General features: G+C 41.8%; 1 protein-coding gene across 1 annotated transcript in view; it reads left to right on the top strand.

Moving 5' to 3' along the window:
- The first annotated feature begins 519 nt into the window (after positions 1-519).
- Positions 520-19979, top strand: part of cdh7a (cadherin 7a) — a 102521-nt gene continuing 83061 nt past the window's right edge. Inside the window, exon 1 of the mRNA XM_056434586.1 lies at positions 520-756. Within this exon, the coding sequence (XP_056290561.1) occupies positions 520-756 (237 nt within the window). The remainder of the gene's footprint in view (positions 757-19979) is intronic.

Genomic DNA, 19979 nt, shown 5'->3' on the forward strand with positions numbered 1-19979 from the left:
CGCCGGTCCAAAGTGACCGCGGTCACACCGGATGTATTACTGACGGCACTTTCTCTCTTCTCCGCCCCTCTCTCTCTCTCTCTCTCTCTCTCTCTCTCTCTCTCTCTCTCTCTCTCCGTCCTGATAGGTGCTAATTCTCCCGGCCGTGTGTGTTGAATCCTGCCCGGACGCCCCTGACCCCGCTTGCCCGGCTTTAATGTCAACTCCCCGGCTCCTAAGTGGAGGGAATGACCCCGCCGCTCGCCTCCAATCAGAGGAAGGAGAAGAGCGACACGGCGACATGCAGAGCGTGACTCTTCTTCACCCCGTGCGCTCCTCTCCGGGTCCGACTGCTCCTCTTCTGGCTCTCTGGTGAAACACAAGGGTCGGGACCGTGTGGATAAAAACAAAAAAAGCCCCTGAAGGGTTTTTTGACATTTCATATCTCGCTGTTTTCTATTTTTTTTCTCCCCACTTTTTTTCCCTCCTCTTCTGGCCTCTGCGTTTTTCGTCTTCTTGTGGGAGGGGGGGCCCCAGACGATGGGGTGGTGTTGCTCAGGCTTATGCGGAGCCCTGGCTCTCGTGGCACTCCTGTGTCCCCCGGGGGAGCGGGGCTGCTGCTGGGGGCTGGAGCCCAGCTCTGGGGACCCGGAGACGTCCCCGCACTCTGATCCAGACCCCCGGGAGGCCCTGCAGAGGCACAAGCGCAGCTGGGTGTGGAACCAGTTCTTCGTATTGGAGGAGTACACAGGAAATGAGCCACTTTACGTGGGCAAGGTAAGCGCTCTGCGACTCTTCGACCTTCAGCGTGAGCGCGGCTTGACAACGAGGCACACGATGACACTGCTTGTTGCAGCTCTCGCACCAGGTTCAGTGCACCTGCACAGTGACGCACATGTTAATAAGCGCTTATAATAATGACCTGCACAATCTGGAACGCAGCAGTGTTTAACACAGTGGTGCATATTTGCCGATGCCCTATATACAAAGTTAAACGGATGAAATATGAACAGACCGTGTAGGAAGGTATTCTGCATTTTTATTCCCAGCCAGGCTGAGGTACGTGCTCATAATAAACATGCACAGTTTGAGTTTAGAGGCCGGTGTACGAGGTGACAGGCTCATTTGCATTGTAATCAGACCCTAGAAGAAAAAAAGATATTTATATATATATATATACGTATATATATATATGTATGTATATATATGTATGCATATATATATATTAGTGCTGTGAAAAATAACGCGTTAACTCAGTTAATTCAATTACAGGTTTAACTCGTTATTTTTTTGTAACGCATTTAACGCATGCGCAGAATGAGCTTCCAATCCGTCTGTTGTTGGTCGTCGAAAAAAAAGTCACTTGCAAAATGAGCTTCCAATACACCACTTCAATCTGAACTCTGTCCGCTCTCATGCAGACGGTCTGTTCATCGGTAATGATCCTTCCGCAGGTTCACCTCCGGAAACCTTGAAACGACTTTTACTTCCTGTAGATCAGGGGTCTCAACACGTCGATCGCGACCTGCCAGTCGATCGCGGCGTAGTGTTGGTAGATCGCATGACATTAAAAAGATTGGCCCGCCCCCTGACATGTTCTCTATCGCACGTCTTTGTTCTTTTATTACGCGTTGCGTTAACACTTATCGATCTCCGTCTCGCTCGCCACAGAGCTCCGTGCGCGCGCATCGGGACCGAGCAAAAAAAAAGTAACTTGTCAATCTGTCCACCTGTCCGGGCCGGTGAGGTTTCAGCTTTGCAGCGGTGTCCCCGCCGTCACTTTCATCACGGCCCAGTTCATGAAGAAAACCCACACAGTCAGTTTGCCTCAGCAGCTGCTAGAGGAAGACTAGAGGCCTTTAGATTGTATCATGGTGGAGTTAATGGTTGACAAACAAGAGAAAAATGTTCTGTTTAACCCTCCTGTTACCTTTACATTTACTCACATATTTTAAGCCTCGGGGTCAATTTGACCCCAGCAATTAAAACCTCCAGAAAATTATTAGAATTAATATTGCTTCCCAAGTTTAAGTGTGAGGTACTTTATGTTTGTTTGTTGACAACCTAAATAGCCCTTTAAATAAATAAAAAAGTTGATATTTCTTATGTTTGACACAGTGAAAAACAGCCTGGGGTCAAATTGACCCCAAAGAACACCGACATTAAACATTGAATGGGGTCAAATTGACCCGAAAGGTAACAGGAGGGTTAAACATTCTGTTTAGGATGAAGATGTATTAATGTTCCATATGGAAGAAAACTGCTAAATAACTGCTGAGTTGCAGCACCATTGTATAGAAGAATGTATAAATGTATATATCCGTCTTTTGTCATAAATCTCTATGTTCTCACAAAATATACCGAGAATATCGGTAATATGTGATTAATCATGATTAATCCACAAAAACCTGTGATTAACCCGATTAAAAATGTTAATCGTTTCACAGCCCTAATATATATGTATGTATATATGTATATATGTTTATATATATATTCATGTATATATGTATGTATATGTATATATATATGTATATATGTCTGTATATATGTATATATATGAATTTATATATGTATATATATACATATATATATATACATATATATATGTATATATATATACATACACATATATACATATATATATATATGTATATATTACTCAAATGTGTCTCTGTACAGTAGCTGCTCTACCGAGGTACAAGTAAATAGAGCAAAGTAATGCGTGTGATAAATAGGTTTGAAACCTTCCCGGTGTCTCTGGTTAACGTGAAGACACAGCGACAGTGTGACTAATTATGCATTTATGAGATATGATAACACTGCTTTTCTATTATGGATCACATTTGCTCAGGTAAAGAAATGTGTGCACACCAGTGGAAGAAGTATTCAGATCCCACAATTAATGATGTATTATTAGTGGAGCCTTGGTGTGTTGCTGAGACGAGGAATACTCAAGTCAAAGACAAACAGGGAGCTAAACGTGTGCTTTCGTATATAACTTGAGTACACATAGATATACACGGCAGTATTCAATTCAATTCAATTCAGTTTATTTGTATAGCCCAATTTCACAAATTACTAATTTGTCTCGGAGTGCTTTACAATCTGTACACATAGACATCCCTGCCCCAAAACCTCACATCGGACCAGGAAAAACTCCCAAATAACCCTTCAGGGGAAAAAAAAAAAGGGAAGAAACCTTCAGGAGAGCAACAGAGGAGGATCCCTCTCCAGGATGGACAGATGCAATAGATGTAATGTGTACAGAAGGACAGATTTAGAGTTAAAACACATTCAATGAATATGACAGTGTATGAATAGTTCATAGTAGGCATATTCCACGATGGAGACCTCCACGATCCATCAGGCAGATGGCGGTGGAGGAGGAGTGGGCGGAGTCTCAACAGTGGGTGGAGTCTCAACAGGACAGTGGCGTAGTCAGTAGCAGGAATTCCACGACCCAGACCTCGATGATCCATCAGCAGATAGGATCTATGTCGTCTCACAGGGTCCGATGACCCCATGAGACGTGAAGTATGCATTTAGAAGAATCTGAATAAAAGTACTAAGTTAAAGTCGATTACTGGGAGTAACTAGTTACTATAGTTGTTACTTTTCCTTCTGAAGTGTAGCTGGAATTATGTTATGTAATTGAACTGATCAAGTCCTTTAACATGTGCTTCAATACAGAACCTGATGTAATAGTCCACGACTGGAAGTAACTATTTATTAAAGCTGACGGGAAATTGTACCGGCAAAAGTAAAAAGTATACATTTTCCTTCTCAAAAGTGTTTTAGTTGACGTAAATGACAGCATTAAATTGAAAAGGTAAAGTAAAAAGTAAGTAAGTATAGCAAATTAAATAATGTACGCGTTGCTTTCCAGCACTGAAAGTAACAAGTAATTAAAGTTACCTTAAAAAAACTGCAATATTTTTACCTGAAAATGCACGACTCCGTTACTTTCCCATCTAAATAACTTATGACAACACATTTCAGTATCTATACATATTGTCCAAGTCAAATGAAACGAGCCCGTTGTGAATCCTGCGGCGCCGGTCTCGGTGTGGCTTGTCCAGCAGCTTCCAGCACCGCTCTGCAAGTGGACCGCTCCAAAGCGTCTCCGCCGTGTGTGTGCCGGGCCAGATGGGTCTCGGATCGGTCTCGAGATCCCCGTTATCTCTGCGAATTTTCTGTTCTCATTATTAAATTAGTTTTCATCTTTCCGCTCATCTGCAGGATAATCGTTCTCATCTGCATGTCTTTGGCCGGTCTTCTTCTCGCGAGCCCATTTCCTCTCTGAACTGGATTAGCGTGTCCGGCTGGAATTGGGATCCACTCTCCTATTGTTCCTCCTCTCTTCTTTTTATTCGCCGGAGGGATGCAAAATAAGTCGAGTGTTTTCGTGACACTGCTGGAGTTCAGCTAAAGGTCTTTTTTTTTATCCAGGGGTCCACTGTATCTTAAAAACAACAACAACCCTCTGGTCTGATCTGAGTGTCCCCAGATATCTGCTCTGAGTTGGGGAGTGTTATTCTTTCTGCTCGTGAACATCTGTTTACTGATTTAGATGTCCGTGTCCTCCTGTGGTTTGCCATCTGAAAGAGGCCGGCACATTCTGAGTGTTTAATTTATTTTACACATGCTCGTGTCTGATTGTTTTTCTTGCAGGTAAAGCCCCCGCAGCAACACGCTGATCATTTATTCATATATGTGTAGAGATCAGCTAATCCGCGTGGAATATCCATTTCGAAAAAGACATTATTTTGTTGTTTTTTAACACACGAGTTGATGGATTTGTTCTTCTTCTAGTGTGTGTGTGTTTATCAGAGCAGACAACGCTGTACAAAGCCGGACCGGCGACATCTTTACATCTGACCTCGTGGCCCAGCTCAGTCTCACCCTTTCAGAAATATGAGAAATCTGATGGATTTGGGAGCTCGAGGGGCCGTCACATTATGTGTTCCCTCAGATCGTAGTTGTCTCGTGGCGTGTGTTTGGTTTGGTCTCACAAGGGCATGCCGCACGCCGCCGCCGCTGCAAAGAAAAAGGAAAAAAAACGTGACTCGGTGTCAGCGACGGCGAAGGTCCTGCCGTGTCAAGAGAACGACCTTACTAGAAATTAATTTAGTATGTAGCGTCTGCAAAAAAAACAACAACTCAGGAATGTCCAGCCGGCTATAGACGAACACACCAGAGTGACATCACCAGTCATCGCTTTAGATAGATAGATAGATATATACTTTATTAATCCCCAAGGGGAAATTTGTCGTCACAGTAGCAGCACCAATAAACTAAAACACACGAGAATAAAATATAAAATATAAAAAACAGGGATGAAAGATATAGATGTATACAAGTAAAATATAAAATACAAAATGAAGTATATATATGTATATAAAATGAAACATATATGTATATATATATACACACACACACACAAACAAATATAATACAATGACTGTGCAAAGTATACAAAATAAAATACAAAATAAAATATATATGTATATACAGGACTGTCTCAGAAAATTAGAATATTGTGATAAAGTTCTTTATTTTCTGTAATGCAATTAAAAAAACAAAAATGTCATTTCTTCTTCATTACAAATCAACTGAAAATATGCTAATACAATTAAAAAAAAAAATGTCTCATGCATTCTGGATTCTTTATTCTTTAATATTGCTGATTATGGCTTACAGCTTAAGAAAACTCTAAAATCCTATCTCATAAAATTTAATATTTCCTCAGACCAAGTAAAAAAGATTTATAACAGCTGAGTGTTTGTCAAGGCTCAGGAAACCCTTGCAGGTGTTTCGAGTTAATTAGACAATTCAAGTGATTTGTTTAATACCCTACTAGTATACTTTTTCATGATATTCTAATATTTAGAGATAGGATATTTGAGTTTTCTTAAGCTGTAAACCATAATCAGCAATAAATCAGAATAAAAGGCTTGCAATATTTCAGTTGATTTGTAATGAATCCAGAATGCATGACATTTTTGTTTTTTTAATTGCATTACAGAAAATAAAGAACTTCATCACAATATTCTAATTTTCTGAGACAGTCCTGTATATATACAACATATATGCATACACAATACAATACTAATGACTGCAGTGTACAAATTAAATAAAAATATAAAAAGTCAGCTTTAGTCAGAATATGACACACAATAGGACTCTGTGTCCAAACAACGGCCCAGTTGATGCCCACTGTGGTCGTTAGCTTGGCTGGGGAGCGGAAACAGAGGAAACATGATGCAGTTGGTATGAAATGGAAAGCCATCGCCTCGGCCCGCCTCCTTTGACTCCCTTTGCATCCTGCTGGGCTTTAATGCACTCTGTCAGATTCTAAATTTCACAAACCCAAAAAGGTCCTATTATGCCTTGGCACTCTGCCTCGGGTAAGTGGACCGGCCCCGAAAATCAGCTGCAGTCGCATCAAGCCGTCGGAAAAAAAACATACATTAAAGAACCAACGGCACAGCCGCCTCCTCGCTGCAAGCATTGGCCCCTCGCACGTATTTAAACAAACGGGGAGGGGGAAAAATCCACTTCACAAACACTTACTTGTAAACACGACGTGATTAACATTTTCCGCCGGGTGTTCGTGTTGATTAAATATTTGCGAGTGTTGAAAACGTACCAATCTGTGTGGCGTCTGCTGAATAAGCAGCGTTGGCGGGGAGCGCAATTATGGCGACACGCGATTTGAACCTTGGTTCTGCGAATGCGACCGACTTCCCCTCTTTTGGAATATAACCCCCTTCTGTTCCACAACTTTTGTTCCTGGGACTTTTTTGGGAAGTGATCCGCCTCTTGAGGTCCAAGCACACAGACTTTTATTTCTCGAGATCGGCGGTCCGATGGCGGTCGTATCAGGATGCGTTCAGGCTCACGCTCACAGACGGGCTTCCACCGACGAAGAAGAAAAGAAACCTGAAACATCTCTTGACGGTAGAACCTCCGACAGCTCGGCGTCGACTGAGACTCCAGAAGGGAAATGACTCGCATCTCACATGAAATAAGGACGTGTTCCTTTTCCCTCTTTGCAACAAGTGCCACGCTGTGATCATATTTATTGCGACGGCGATTGTGCGTCGTGAGTCATTTCTGACACCGGGAGCGTGACAGTAATTCAGTTTAATAATCAAAACAAATTTGCATCACGGGCATCGGGGGGGACAATCCCACGGATAATTACAATGGGAGCCAACGTAGCATGTGGCTATACGCGAGCGACCCCATTAGCATTCTGTTAAGACGCTTCGCTGTCAAACGGGGGGGGGGGGGGGGGCGCCGCCTCCACGAAAGGTCAGCCTCCTACTGGTGCCGTGGAACACAGCAGTGCAGCTGGGGGGCGGCGGCGTGTTGAGCCGGTGATTCAAGATGACATGGGGGGGGGGGGGGGCCATCATACATAAAGGTACCCAGAGACCAGAGCTCACAGAGGGGGGAGGGGGGCGTGAGGTGGGAAAGCCTTTATCAGAGCCAGGGAGTCAAAGAGGTTGAAAACGTCAGCGTGAGAAGTCGAGTAGACGGCAGGTTAGAGGTCAGCAGAGGGACGCTGTTTACTTTCTCTCTCACGTCGCCGGGCCAACAGTGGAGTCAACATGCAGTGGCGCACATCTATAGACGTCCAGCAAAGAGGTCGGGACAAAGTCACGTCAGCGCGGTGTGAACTGGGGCTCGTTCAGCACCAAAAAGCTCCATAAACTGTGTCTTTCATCCTGGAAGAAGACGATGTGAAGATGTATAATCGCAAAGGAGTTAACTGTAAAATTGGAGATGCTCGAATGATTTGCTTTTGAGAGACAACTTCCAAGGGTTCACCAGCTGAGGTTCCGTGAACCTCACCGAACCAGATGTGGGGACCAACACCAGCCAGCTTTAAACTTTAACCAAACAAAGGTTGCACAATGCCGTTATAAAGAGTTTATAGGAGGTTTTGAGTGATGATGGGGGGCTTTTTAAATCTTTATTTATCCGTGTCAGCGTCCTGCAGGAATGTGGTTGTGTTCTGTGTGACACAGCTTTCCAAAATACATCCATGACGTATTAAACACGAGAAGAGAATCTGATCATTAGCGTGGCCAACAGAACCCGTGTTGTTTAGCTGCATCTTATTTGGCAAATGTTGCTGAATCCAGTGATCCATCACTGGGATGAGCTCCGTGAGCTCTGAACACTTCACTCAGCGGTTTACTCGTGACACAAAGCTGCAGACGGAGACAGATGCACTGACAATTCTTTCCAATTGACATTTTCTTCATAACTGACAAAATACACAAACATTTTTCTAACTTGCAGTTCATGAACAACTGAAATCCAATAGTCCAGTAAATTAACTTTCAAATGACAGTTACAAATTGTGATCCCTGACATCACAGCGACAACATGGTGCATGCGTGGCTGTACCGTACTCAGCTGCAACGAGTGTGTGTGTGTCTTTATTACACACACAAAAAGAGATGTTTTGAGAGCAAAACTCTTCTTTTTTTTTGCTCACTCCAACATCGCGACTTCATCTGAGTGAGCGAGATGTCGTTGGAGTGAGCGAGATGTCGTTGGAATGAGCGAGATGTCGTTGGAGTGAGCGAGACGTCGTTGAGATGTCGTTGGAGTGAGCGAGATGTTGTTGGAATGAGCGAGATGTCGTTGGAGTGAGCGAGACGTCGTTGAGATGTCGTTGGAGTGAGCGAGATGTCGTCGGAATGAGCGAGACGTCGTCGGAATGAGCGAGATGTCGTCGGAATGAGCGAGACGTCGTCGGAATGAGCGAGATGTCGTCGGAATGAGCGAGACGTCCTGAGAAAGGCGTAATCAGAGCCCATCAGTGAACACCTGAGTGGGCAGCCGGTGGCTCTGGAGGGACTGCAGTTGTTTTCAACCATAAACTCTGGAAGGCACATTTTTCTCCAGCGGGTTCCTCGCACACGCTCTAAATTTGATAAATCTGTCGAATAAAAGTGCCGTTCTCCAGACGGGGCGCGTGAAATGAACTGCGGCCCGGCAGTTTCTCCTTTTGTTTACAACGTGTTCACGGAGAAAGAAAGAGAGCCGTCAGAGTGGGCGAGCGACAAAAGGCGTTTTGGAAGAAAAAAAGGGGTGTCGGTCTCGCGCGGTGATTTACATCTCGTATGTTTCCGCTCATCACAGAGGCAGTTTCTCTTTTTGGCAAACTTGAGATGTTATTTACAGCTTTAGATTTACTCACTCTCGCCTGGTCTCGCCCCCTCCCCCGCTTTCCATTCTTCAAATTTACGGCGCTGTGTTTATGGCTCTGCGAAAACAAATGTCCATCATTGTGGCATTTGGGAGATGGACTGCATTAAAACAAATACTTTCTGTTGTAGCTGGTAATACTTTCACGTAATTTAATATTAAGGAACACTGTAGGCCAGAGGGAGTTGTTTTTTTATTTCATCTTTTCTGTCTGAATCTTCTTTTATATGCTTCTTCTTTTTTTCTTCTTCATTTTTTGGGGTATGTGGAAGTTTCCTGAAGTGCTGATCTATTGGATTTTACACATCCCCAACAGGTCTGACCTTGCATAATTCAAGAGAGGTCCGCTGCCTGTGTGTAGAGTGTAGACATACTTTGAATCCACAAAAGTGAAATGTTTTAGATCTCTCCATTTTCGCTCTACAAAATGGATAACGGGTGGCCCGGAGACTACTGTGTTTGCATGCGTTCTTCTCCATTTCAATGAATAATATTGGAGGTATCAAGCAATCTTCTCCATTTCGATGAATAATGTAAGCATAAATTCTGATTCTGATTGCATGGTTTAACAGTAAGCTCATGTTTTACAAAGAAGTCCGTTAAATGTCTGCTACTTGTTGTTCGGAGGGGTAAAAGAAGAGGTTTGAAGACCATTTACCTTTTGTGATATACATATTTCATAGTAGTTGGAGGAAAGAAAAGTAAATACATGGCTTTAGAGGTAAAGGATGAAGAGGTCGGTCAGGCGTCTTGTGTGCTGATGGCGACTCGTCTCGCTTCCTCAAAGGCGTGATAGAGGGGGGGGGGGGGGGGGGGCGGTCACTTTTTCTTCCACTAAATGCATTTCACATCTGGAAGAAATTAAAGCGGTTCGATTTCGGTGCATCTGACAAATTTGTTTTCATACAGCCGGATCGACAGAATCATAAATGTTTCCTTAAAGAACAATTGCAGCAATATTGATTTTCCTCATCTCGCTATTATTTCAAGCTTGTTTTCGGATCGGTCGGTTCTGTATTACCCTCGGTTGCTTACCCCGGGGTAACGCCGGTCAGACCTCCATCGAGTCTTTCAACCATTGAAGTTTCAGAGTAATCCGATTGTTCTCCACTTTCAGCCGTAGTCTAATTTCAGAAACATCCATTTAAGTGAGAAACTTGGTCTCATTTTTCATGTTGAGGGAATCGGAAGAATTTGATTAACTGAGGTTGATTTGTGAAGGAGAAACCAACTTGGTATAGTATGACCTCATCTGGGGTTGCACCTCGTCAAAAACGGAAGGAACTCTCATGACTTCCAAGGAAGGGTATTTTTATCGAGGTAGGTGGAAAGATTGCTCTTTTAAAATGGGTAAAACATGTAGTTGTTAATATCACCTATTTGTAATTATGAATAAAATGAATACAAAAAGATGTGGAGGAGACGAAACTACAAAAGGATGCTGCTCAAAGTTGAGGTGGTTGTTCAAGATGATATCAAGTTTTCTGAAAGAGTAAGTAACGTTAGACGGGAGGAAATATGGTTCTGTAGAACATTTGACACCCGTCCAGTTATTGATTCGTGGAAATGCACAAGTGGAGTTTGTTGAATTGTATCGGTTTCATTAGGGTTGAAGGAAAGAGAGAATTGTGTATCGTCGACATAGAGATGCTGACAGAAACCCTGCCAGTTTATGCCAGGCAGTCAGCCGGCTCACAACCGGATGATCTGGTAGAGACTGACTGGGAACGGCCTGTTTTGATGGTTTTAACCCGTTTGTGCACCTTGTGCTGAACCTTAACCGAGGAGAAGTTCGCCTCACGTTGCCCTCGCGGTATTGTGTTATTGGTGTATCGGAGAAGTTATGTCGAGTAACGGCACATGAGCACAGCAATGGACCCGTTACCCAATATTGGTATCGGTACATCCCCAGTAACCATGCAAACGGTACCAAACACAAAGAGGTTCATCATTAGTTTTTCAGGTATTCGGTGATAAATCAAAGTATCGGAGAAATTGTTATTTTGACCCAACGATGGCGCGAGGTGAAAAACCACCAAGGTTATTACAATCCATCCATGAGTTGTTGAGATCATTCAGTCTGGACCACAGTGGAGGTTCATCACTAGAGGCGTGCTGTTAACATTATTCAACAATATCCACTGATATACATACCTGCAAACTTGTCACCTTTCGGTGAAATTCACCGTTTTGAACTCAAAATAGGTCATCCACGTGAATCGTAGAGATCCGAAGAGTTTTTGTTTTTTTTGGGGGAGGGGGGGGGGTCACCTGGCCCGCTGCCGTTGAGATTGCAGTGAGACGCGGAGAAAAGTGTGAAGTGTTGCTCTTCGCAATAAAACATCTTTGATGGGACGCGTCTCGGCCAATCAGCGTTCAGATGTCCACAGCGTTTGGGTGTTCAGGTTAGCTTGAATGTTAGCCCGCTACATCTACTCCTGTCACGCTGCACGGTGTAGCGATGCTAACAAAGTACCCGTACGTTAAACACGATGTGATTTATCATATTTTTAGTATCGATACTTCATTAAGAGAGCGATCAGAGCGCATGCGCTGCTCCGTGTCGAGCTGTCTGCGCACACTGCGCTGCGCAGCTCACAGCGAGAGAAGTGGCGCAGCTTTAGAGACTTCGGCTTAAAAAATTAAAAGATGCCAGAAGTGAAATGTTTCAGTCTGTAAAGTTCTGTAACTCTCCAGCTGCTCATCCTGATGAACTGTGTATCATCTGGTCAGAGACTAACGGCCTCATAGTGTATAATCAATGCTATGATGGAACCATGTAGTTTTATTCATATCTTGCTGTATTAATACTAATATTACTGTCATTTGTTAAGTGTTGAAAAAGTTGGTAAAAAGTGAACCATACAGATGTTTTATTTATTACTATTATAGATAAATATACCAGTCTCGTATTTATGGTACCATATTGTTTTTATGGTGTATTGAATTCTGGTATCGGGTATCATGATATTTATGGTAGGTATGTAATATGTATAGAAGTTATAATATGAGTATCGTGACAAACAGGTAGAGACAGAACAGATTCAGGGAAAAGTCCATGAGGACTGTTCAGGCAAAACAAAGGAAGTTGGTTCATGAATGACTTTAACCATATTATATATAATGACAATGTATATTTGTTATTACTATCATTATAGGGCTGAGTCAGAGCGGAGGACCTTTTGTTCTTAAACTGTTTATTATCATTATTTAGATTTGTGGTCAGAACAATAAAATGACTGTAGTTGTGGTTCTAAAAGCTTTGAGGCTTCAAACAACGTGGATGTGGTGTGGTGAAAAAAATAAAATAAAATCACCTGCACCCCCCCCCCCCCCCCGTTGTTACCTTTTTCACCCCTCATGAGTTTGCAGGTATGGATATAATTGATAGTGATATTAATAACATTTACCATGCAGGGTACCGGGGATCATTTGACAGAGCTTTGAAGGTACAACAACACAACTCCACCTTATCTCCGACAACAATTAATTGCTTTAATAAACTGGTGGTGTGTTTGATTTATATCAATGGGAGACACCCGTGATAGTAATAATAATTTGCATTCACTCTATTTGTTTACAATAGAGCACTGAGGGTGGATTTGGATGTTTGACTTGTTTTTTGGAAACGCTGGGGGAAGAAATACATAAACGAGTTATCAGACTTTCTCGCCTTAACTTGATTACCGGCAGTAATCTGCTTGTGTGTGTGTCTGTATGTGTGTGTGTGAGTGTGTGTGTGTGTACATGTTAAACTCTTGTTGAGTAACCTGAAGCCTCCTCTCCTCCACAACTCCCCCACACCTTCCTCTGGACATTTACCATCCAATGGATGTATTTTAAAACGGGGGATGCATTGGCCACCTCTCCTAAAACTGGCTGTATTTCCACAGGGGGGGAGAAGTGACCTACATGTACCGGGGAAAGCTCTTAGTACATCTGTTCTACTACAACTTGCTTACTTGGCATTTGCTCTAGAAGCCTCACAATCACACACTTCACTGTGAGCTGTGTTGAAAGTAAATGCACTGTGTTAGTTCCATATGTGTGCTGTTCATCTATCCATCTATCCATCTATCCATCCATCTATCCATGTATCCATGTATCCATGTATCCATCCATCCATCCATCTATCCATGTATCCACATATCTATCCATATATCCATGTATCCATCCATCCATCTATCCATGTATCCAAATATCCATCCATCTATCCATCCATCTATCACCCATCCATATATCCATCCATCCATCCATCCATCCACCTATCCAACTATCCATCAATGCATCCATCCATCTTTCCATCCATCCAGCTATCCATCTATCCATCAATCCAGCTATCCATCCATCCTTCTATCCACCCATCTATCCATCAATCCATCCATCTTTCCATCCATCCAGCTATCCATCTATCCATCTATCTATTTATCCATCTATCCATCCATCCATCCATCCATCTATTTATCCATCTATCCATTCATCCATCTATTTATCCATCTATCCATCCATCCATCTATTTATCCATCTATCCATCCATCCATCCATCTATCCCTTATTACACAGATCTAGTTTAGTTCCAAGGTCAAATGTGAAGGAAGTCTGCACGTCTCATAATAAAAATCCATATATATATATATATATTAGCATACGTTACCATAATCAGGTGGATGTTTCAAAAGATCTATAGGATGTCATGTCGCAGTTTGGACATATTTCGTAATGCGTTGGACTCTTTTTGTTCCGTTCCAGCTGATGTTCTGTGGCTCGGTGGAAAGCGACGGGATGAGCAGCGGCTCATTGCTCTGTGGAGAAATAATTCATGCATAGTAACACCGGCCAATTAGGGTATTGTATGGGCCAGCCATCGGACTAATGTCGGTGATTCACAATGGTGCCTCTGTACCTTCCGCTCTTGGAGGTGTGTTTTATCATTTGCAAACCACGTTGGTAGCGGCCCAAGATGCTGTCCCCCGGTTCATTGTGTTAAGAATATGCTCGGCAGCAGGAGAACACAGAGATGATGCCTACTTTGTTTTTTTCGAATGGCCACGGGTGGAGAGAAGAAAAATAGCTGTGGATGTGTTAATCACCATCTATATCTTTCAATCGCATGCTTGAATCACTGTGTTGAATATATTAGTCTTTTCTTTTTTCATTTAATTGCAGATATTCACTAATAGCTTCGCAGAATGTGGAAAAAATATATAATTGAAGCTTTTATTCTTGCCTAATAATGGGCCTCAACTATCAATCATGTGGCACTGGAAGACAGACATTTTTATTATCATGGCATGACTCCCTCTATATATATTATATATATATATATATATATATATAAATAATATATATATATATCAATAAATATATATATCTTTCTTTTTTTTGTACTATGTACTGGATCTGTGGAACTCTGAGATACTTTTGAATGAAAAGTGCGTTACAAATAAAATGCATTTTTATTATTATTAAACTTGAGAGCATAATTAAGTGTACAGCCTGGTACAGGACATGTTTTTCTTCTCTCTCTCAGGTTTATACTTCGGCATAATTGCCGGTGCGGACCTTTTGATTGACAGGTGGGTGTTGTTGTCGCGGGTCGCTCGCCGCTAGCCGTCACCTGGCCGAGACGGCGTTGGACTGTGAGCTCCGCAGCGGCGTTAGAAAACCTGCGGGCGACGTCGCGGAGAGACTAATTTCCGTATAATTCATACAGTCTATGTGGCGCCAGAGGAAAAGTCACGGGGTCTCCAAAGTCAGGAGGATTTATTGTTCGGGAGTCTGAAGTGCTCAACCGCACTGTGTGCCAAGAAGGTGCTATTTTTTTTCCGCGTCTGGAAATCGTAGATAGGGAAACTCGCCCGTGTCGTCTGATCAAAAGGTATTTTGTTGAAAGCCCTGAGGCGGCGACGGAATGATCTCGTAAATGATCAGGATGCAGGAAGTGACCTTCGCCGCTCGCTCTCCTCCTCTGAGGTACAGGCGTGTCTGTAAAAACATAATTGCCCCATTCAGATTTTGGTTGCTCCAATGAACAAAACTAACCCCCTCATTACGGACTCCGCTTGACTGGTTTTGTAAATTCGACCCAGTCGTGATCAGACTGCCGCAGCCTCGGGGACGATTCACGGGACTCGGAGAAGAGCTGGTGGCTGAATGGGTTTGTTTTCTCTTCATCCTCCTTTACCCCCAAAGCCTTCGCTCAATGTCAGGGGCATCAGGGATACGTGAATCTCAGGAGGTGCAGAACACGTTGTGTTGTGTTGTAAACAAAGGTTCTCTCTCAAACTGGATTTTAGTTGTTTTTTTAAGCCCATGGCAAACCGAGGATATTTTCTTTCATACGGCTAACCATGAAATCTGTCTTTGATCCCTTTCTTCTTATTTTATTTATTTATTCCTTTCTGTTTCCTGCTGATCTATTCAATTCAGTTTATTTTGTATCGCCCATTATCACAAATTACAAATTCGCCTCAGAGGGCTTTAAAGCATTCCATAAAAAAACATTTGTAAAAGTGACAACTTAAAGAATCTGGAATCAGACTCTTCTTTATTACCTTCGCATTAAAAATGCGGAAGGTTATGTTTTGATCGCCGTGTATTTATTTATTTATTTGTATGCGTGTTACTCGCATAACTCAAAAAGTATTAAACCGAATCGCATGAAATTTGGTGGGATGATTGGTTATTATCCCGGGACCATTTATTTAGATTTTGGGATCGATTGGATCAAAGGTCAAGGTCAAGATCATGACAAGGTCAAAATCTTCTTTTTACCATAGCACGGTCAAGTTTTATCCAATTGGCATGCAACTAATGCCAAAATGTTCATAATTCAATGCCCAATCTTGTGATATGCGAAGGTATGCGCTCTACCGAGTGCCCATTCTAGTTGACCTGATCTGTGCACATACATGTGATTTGACTCTGGTTACATACATGTACTTTACAGATAGCAGGATGAATATAAAAAAAGACATTGAAGACAACAGATCAGCAACATGTGTATGTACGACAAAAACGACAACAGTGACGATGAATTGGGGATGTTGGTGCAGAAAGGAGGCGGTGCAGATGGATGTGTCTGATTAACAACCTCCAAACGACCTGAATTGAACTTTTCTGCCAGCCCATCGGACCGTAGCCGTACATCTGATGATTGGTTCGAGCCTATTTGTGAAAAAATGAAACTAAACACGCTCAAACTATTTCCCCAAATTGCATTCCATCTCAGTCTATTGTTGTCCTTCCGGTGGATCTCGCTGTGCCTGGAGTCAGTGAAACACAGTGGCTCCAGAGAGGTAGCATCTTGGAACCGAGCCCATTCGTTTTCCTGCGGAGGAGATGAGTTCATAGTCCGACGGTGTTAAATTATGCCGAGGGGCCGAAGGCTACGCAAAGACCATGTGATGATTCAGAGATGGAATAGGCTATGATCTAAAGGTATTGAATTTGGCTCCCGACATCCCTCACAATGAAGAATGCAGGCAGCGGAGGGGTTTCTTCTTCTTTTTCTTCATGCAATACTAAATATATTCACTACTGGGGGGGGTTGTGTACACATCAAGAGTCTTCCTTCCCAAAGGCGCTCGCGCGTTGAGGTTTAACAAGGTGTTTTATTGTTTGAAGTAGTTGTGCTTGTTTGAGTTGTTTATCATCCCTTTTGCATCGCATAGCCGCGATGTCGGTGTAGCGCGAAGGAGACGGCGCCATCCTCGCGTTTCCTTTTGCTCTCTCACCAACGTAGCGCTCGTCTTCGGTCACGTCACATCATCCAGGTGGTCGTTTATTCATTTTTTTCATTCTCTCCCCACAGCGTTAAAGGAAGTCGTGATTCCCGTGGCTCAGGGTTGTTATGTCATATACTTTAATGCCGGTGGCGGGCGATGGACGGACACGTTGTGGGCGGGAAACTCTTTCAAAATAGATTGATGGATGTCAAATGTTATATATTATATAGGTGGAGGCTTCAAATAAGCCGAGTTGGCTTTTTGTCTCTTCCTGCACTGAGATATTCATTTATCTCTGTTGTGATTTTTAGTTTGTTTTATTGTTTGAATTGTGGAATATTAATAAATAAATACATAGGAAGGTTCATCTGGTTGCAGATGTGAGGTATGTGCACCTGTGTGAACTGGGTTATCAGGACTTGAGTCTTAGTTTTGGTTTTACTTATGTTGTGATCTAAAAGATTATTATTTCTTTTTATTAATTTTTTTCACTGTCACTGTTTGACGTTGTATGTCCGAAACTTTGTCTAAAGTGCTTCTGCTGCTGTCTTGTAAAGGAGATTTTTAATCTCAATGAGGCTTTTCCTGGTTAAATAAATCTAAATCTAAATAAAAATAAAGTGGAAAAGCTGGGGCAGAAGTAAATGTGGTTTTTTTTAGCGAGCGACGATCAAGCGAAGAGGCTCGATTGCATCATGGCGTCACTTATCCACACGGGATCTGGTTCAGGGTCAGTTTTTGTTTCGTTTGCCATTTCTTAATTATGTTTTTATTATTTCTTCTTCTCCAAATCCCTGAAAGGATGCTGTCCACCTGCACCAATCGGTAGCCTGGTCAACAACAAACAAACATCACACATCCTTGGAATCTGGTCTTTTCAGGCAGCAATTCGCTTTCAAGGTCCTCTACTTGACCATTTCTAAAGTTACTCAAACTGAAATGTGAAAGATATATTTTTTGAGGTCCATTCAGGAGTTCATAGCAGGGGGTTGACGTATTGAATACTTGTGGACCTTTTAAGTTCAATGAGTGCTCTCAAAAAAGAGTTGTATTCACATTCAATGCCAGCGGTGGGCGATGCACCGCAATGTGGCGTCGTAACATTTTCCTCATCGGATTAATAGTTCAAGTCCATTTTCAAGCAAAAGTACCCAGCAGTTGTCAATTTGCTGCTTTTCTTTATTTTGCATGATAGTAAATTAAATATCTTTTCAGCTCTTATTTGCGAAACAAGCTTTTTTTGTTGAATCACCTTGGGCTTATAATTTAAAATGTTCATTCTTCTCCTATTTTCTGGAATGAAATACAGGAAATAATCATACGATTGATCAGTAATACAATAACTTCATTGTAGCACTAAGATTATAATAATTAGTGTGGCGATGCAGCTAAGATACACAATGAATATTCTCCTTTACATGTAGAGGATCGGCTGCAGCTCATTGGTTTGACTTTAAATCAAAGTCCAGCAGAGCAATGTGTCAAAGAATTACTTTAAATATTCTGCGGACATAAATTATACTTTACTGTGTAATGCAGCTGAAAATACTTCCAAACCAAATATTTAACTGCAGCGTGACACGATGAAGATAACATTGTATAATGCTGAAATGGCAAATGTTTAATTCATTAGTCGATCGACAGAATAATGATTTGCAACTACTTTGTTCAATGATTAATCAAGTGATCATGCCGTGTACTTTAATTATGCATGCATAAATGCTTTTTTCAGCCTCTCATATATCATAAACGAGATATCTCGGGCAAAAGAAAACGTGTGAAGACTCTATTTGGACATTTTTTCATCACTATCTGACTTTTTCTGTTTCTCTTTGAGCGATTAACTGAAATAAGAATTGACAGATTCATCAATTATAACAAAAAGCTGCAGCCTTCCAAATGTTTGTTTCAAAAACACATATAAAAAAGTCTGAAAATGAAAATGCAGAGTTGACTGCACGTCTGCTGTTTCCCGAGAGACGTTGTCCTTGAGACAAATGTTTTTTGTGTCCGGAGAAAAAAAATGCAATTACACACGTACAAAGGCCGTCAGCAGGCAAATTAATGGTATTTCAAAGGAGAGAACTAAAGTCTTTATGAATAAGCCCTCTACTTTATTTCTAAATTGTGGAAAATAAGATTGACTTTAGCATTTTCCACACCTAAAGGTGTTACATTTGGCGGAAAAAAGGAAGATATCCCGTGTGTGATGTAGTGCATTATTAAAGAGACGGCCATCAACACACACTCTCGCGGTTCAGAGTGGACCTGAGTTGCGTGGGCCCGGTTTATTGGCGTGCTACCGGAGGAGGCTTTCATTCTAATTAGCCGTGGACCGTAATGCCGACGGGTAAACGCTTCGTGGGGTCATTCCCGTCTGCTTTATTTCCCCATATGATCAACTCTACTTTACACGGCAATCCATCAGTGAAAGTACATCATATAAAACTGTCCGCTTACCAGGAGCTCCTGAGTCCATATGCAGATACGGACAGGACATGGTTTAAAAAAAAGAAGAAGTGTGGTTTCTGTTGGCGTGGTTCTTACTATACACTGTAAAAAAAATATATATATATATACGGTGAATTCGCGGTAGCTGCGGTTACCGGAGCTTTACTGTGAAAAATAAAGTGATAAGTATAAGACATTACGGTATGTTTTGTAAAAACAACAGTTCCACTGTGAAGGTAATTTACAGCGGAAAACACACGACAGCTAGGGATGAGAATTGATAAGATTTTAACGATTCCGATACCTTATCGATTCCTGCTTATCGATTCGATTCCTTATCGATTCTCTTATCGATTCTTTCTTTTTGGGGAAAAAAAAAAAAAACACAACAAGGTTTTTTATTTTTAATTTTTATAATATATACACACACAGTATGTACACCATACACACTTTTTTTTTAAATAAGCAAAACATTTATAATATATTTATGAACTTAAAATAAAACTTACATAACATAACTTAAATAAATTCTGTTTAATTAATTTAAACATGTTAGAAATTACAGTGCTCTTTCCTTTTTTAAAAGGGTATATG

This window comes from Pseudoliparis swirei, chromosome 16 (assembly GCF_029220125.1).
Source record: "Pseudoliparis swirei isolate HS2019 ecotype Mariana Trench chromosome 16, NWPU_hadal_v1, whole genome shotgun sequence".
Taxonomy (NCBI): Eukaryota; Metazoa; Chordata; class Actinopteri; order Perciformes; family Liparidae; genus Pseudoliparis; species Pseudoliparis swirei.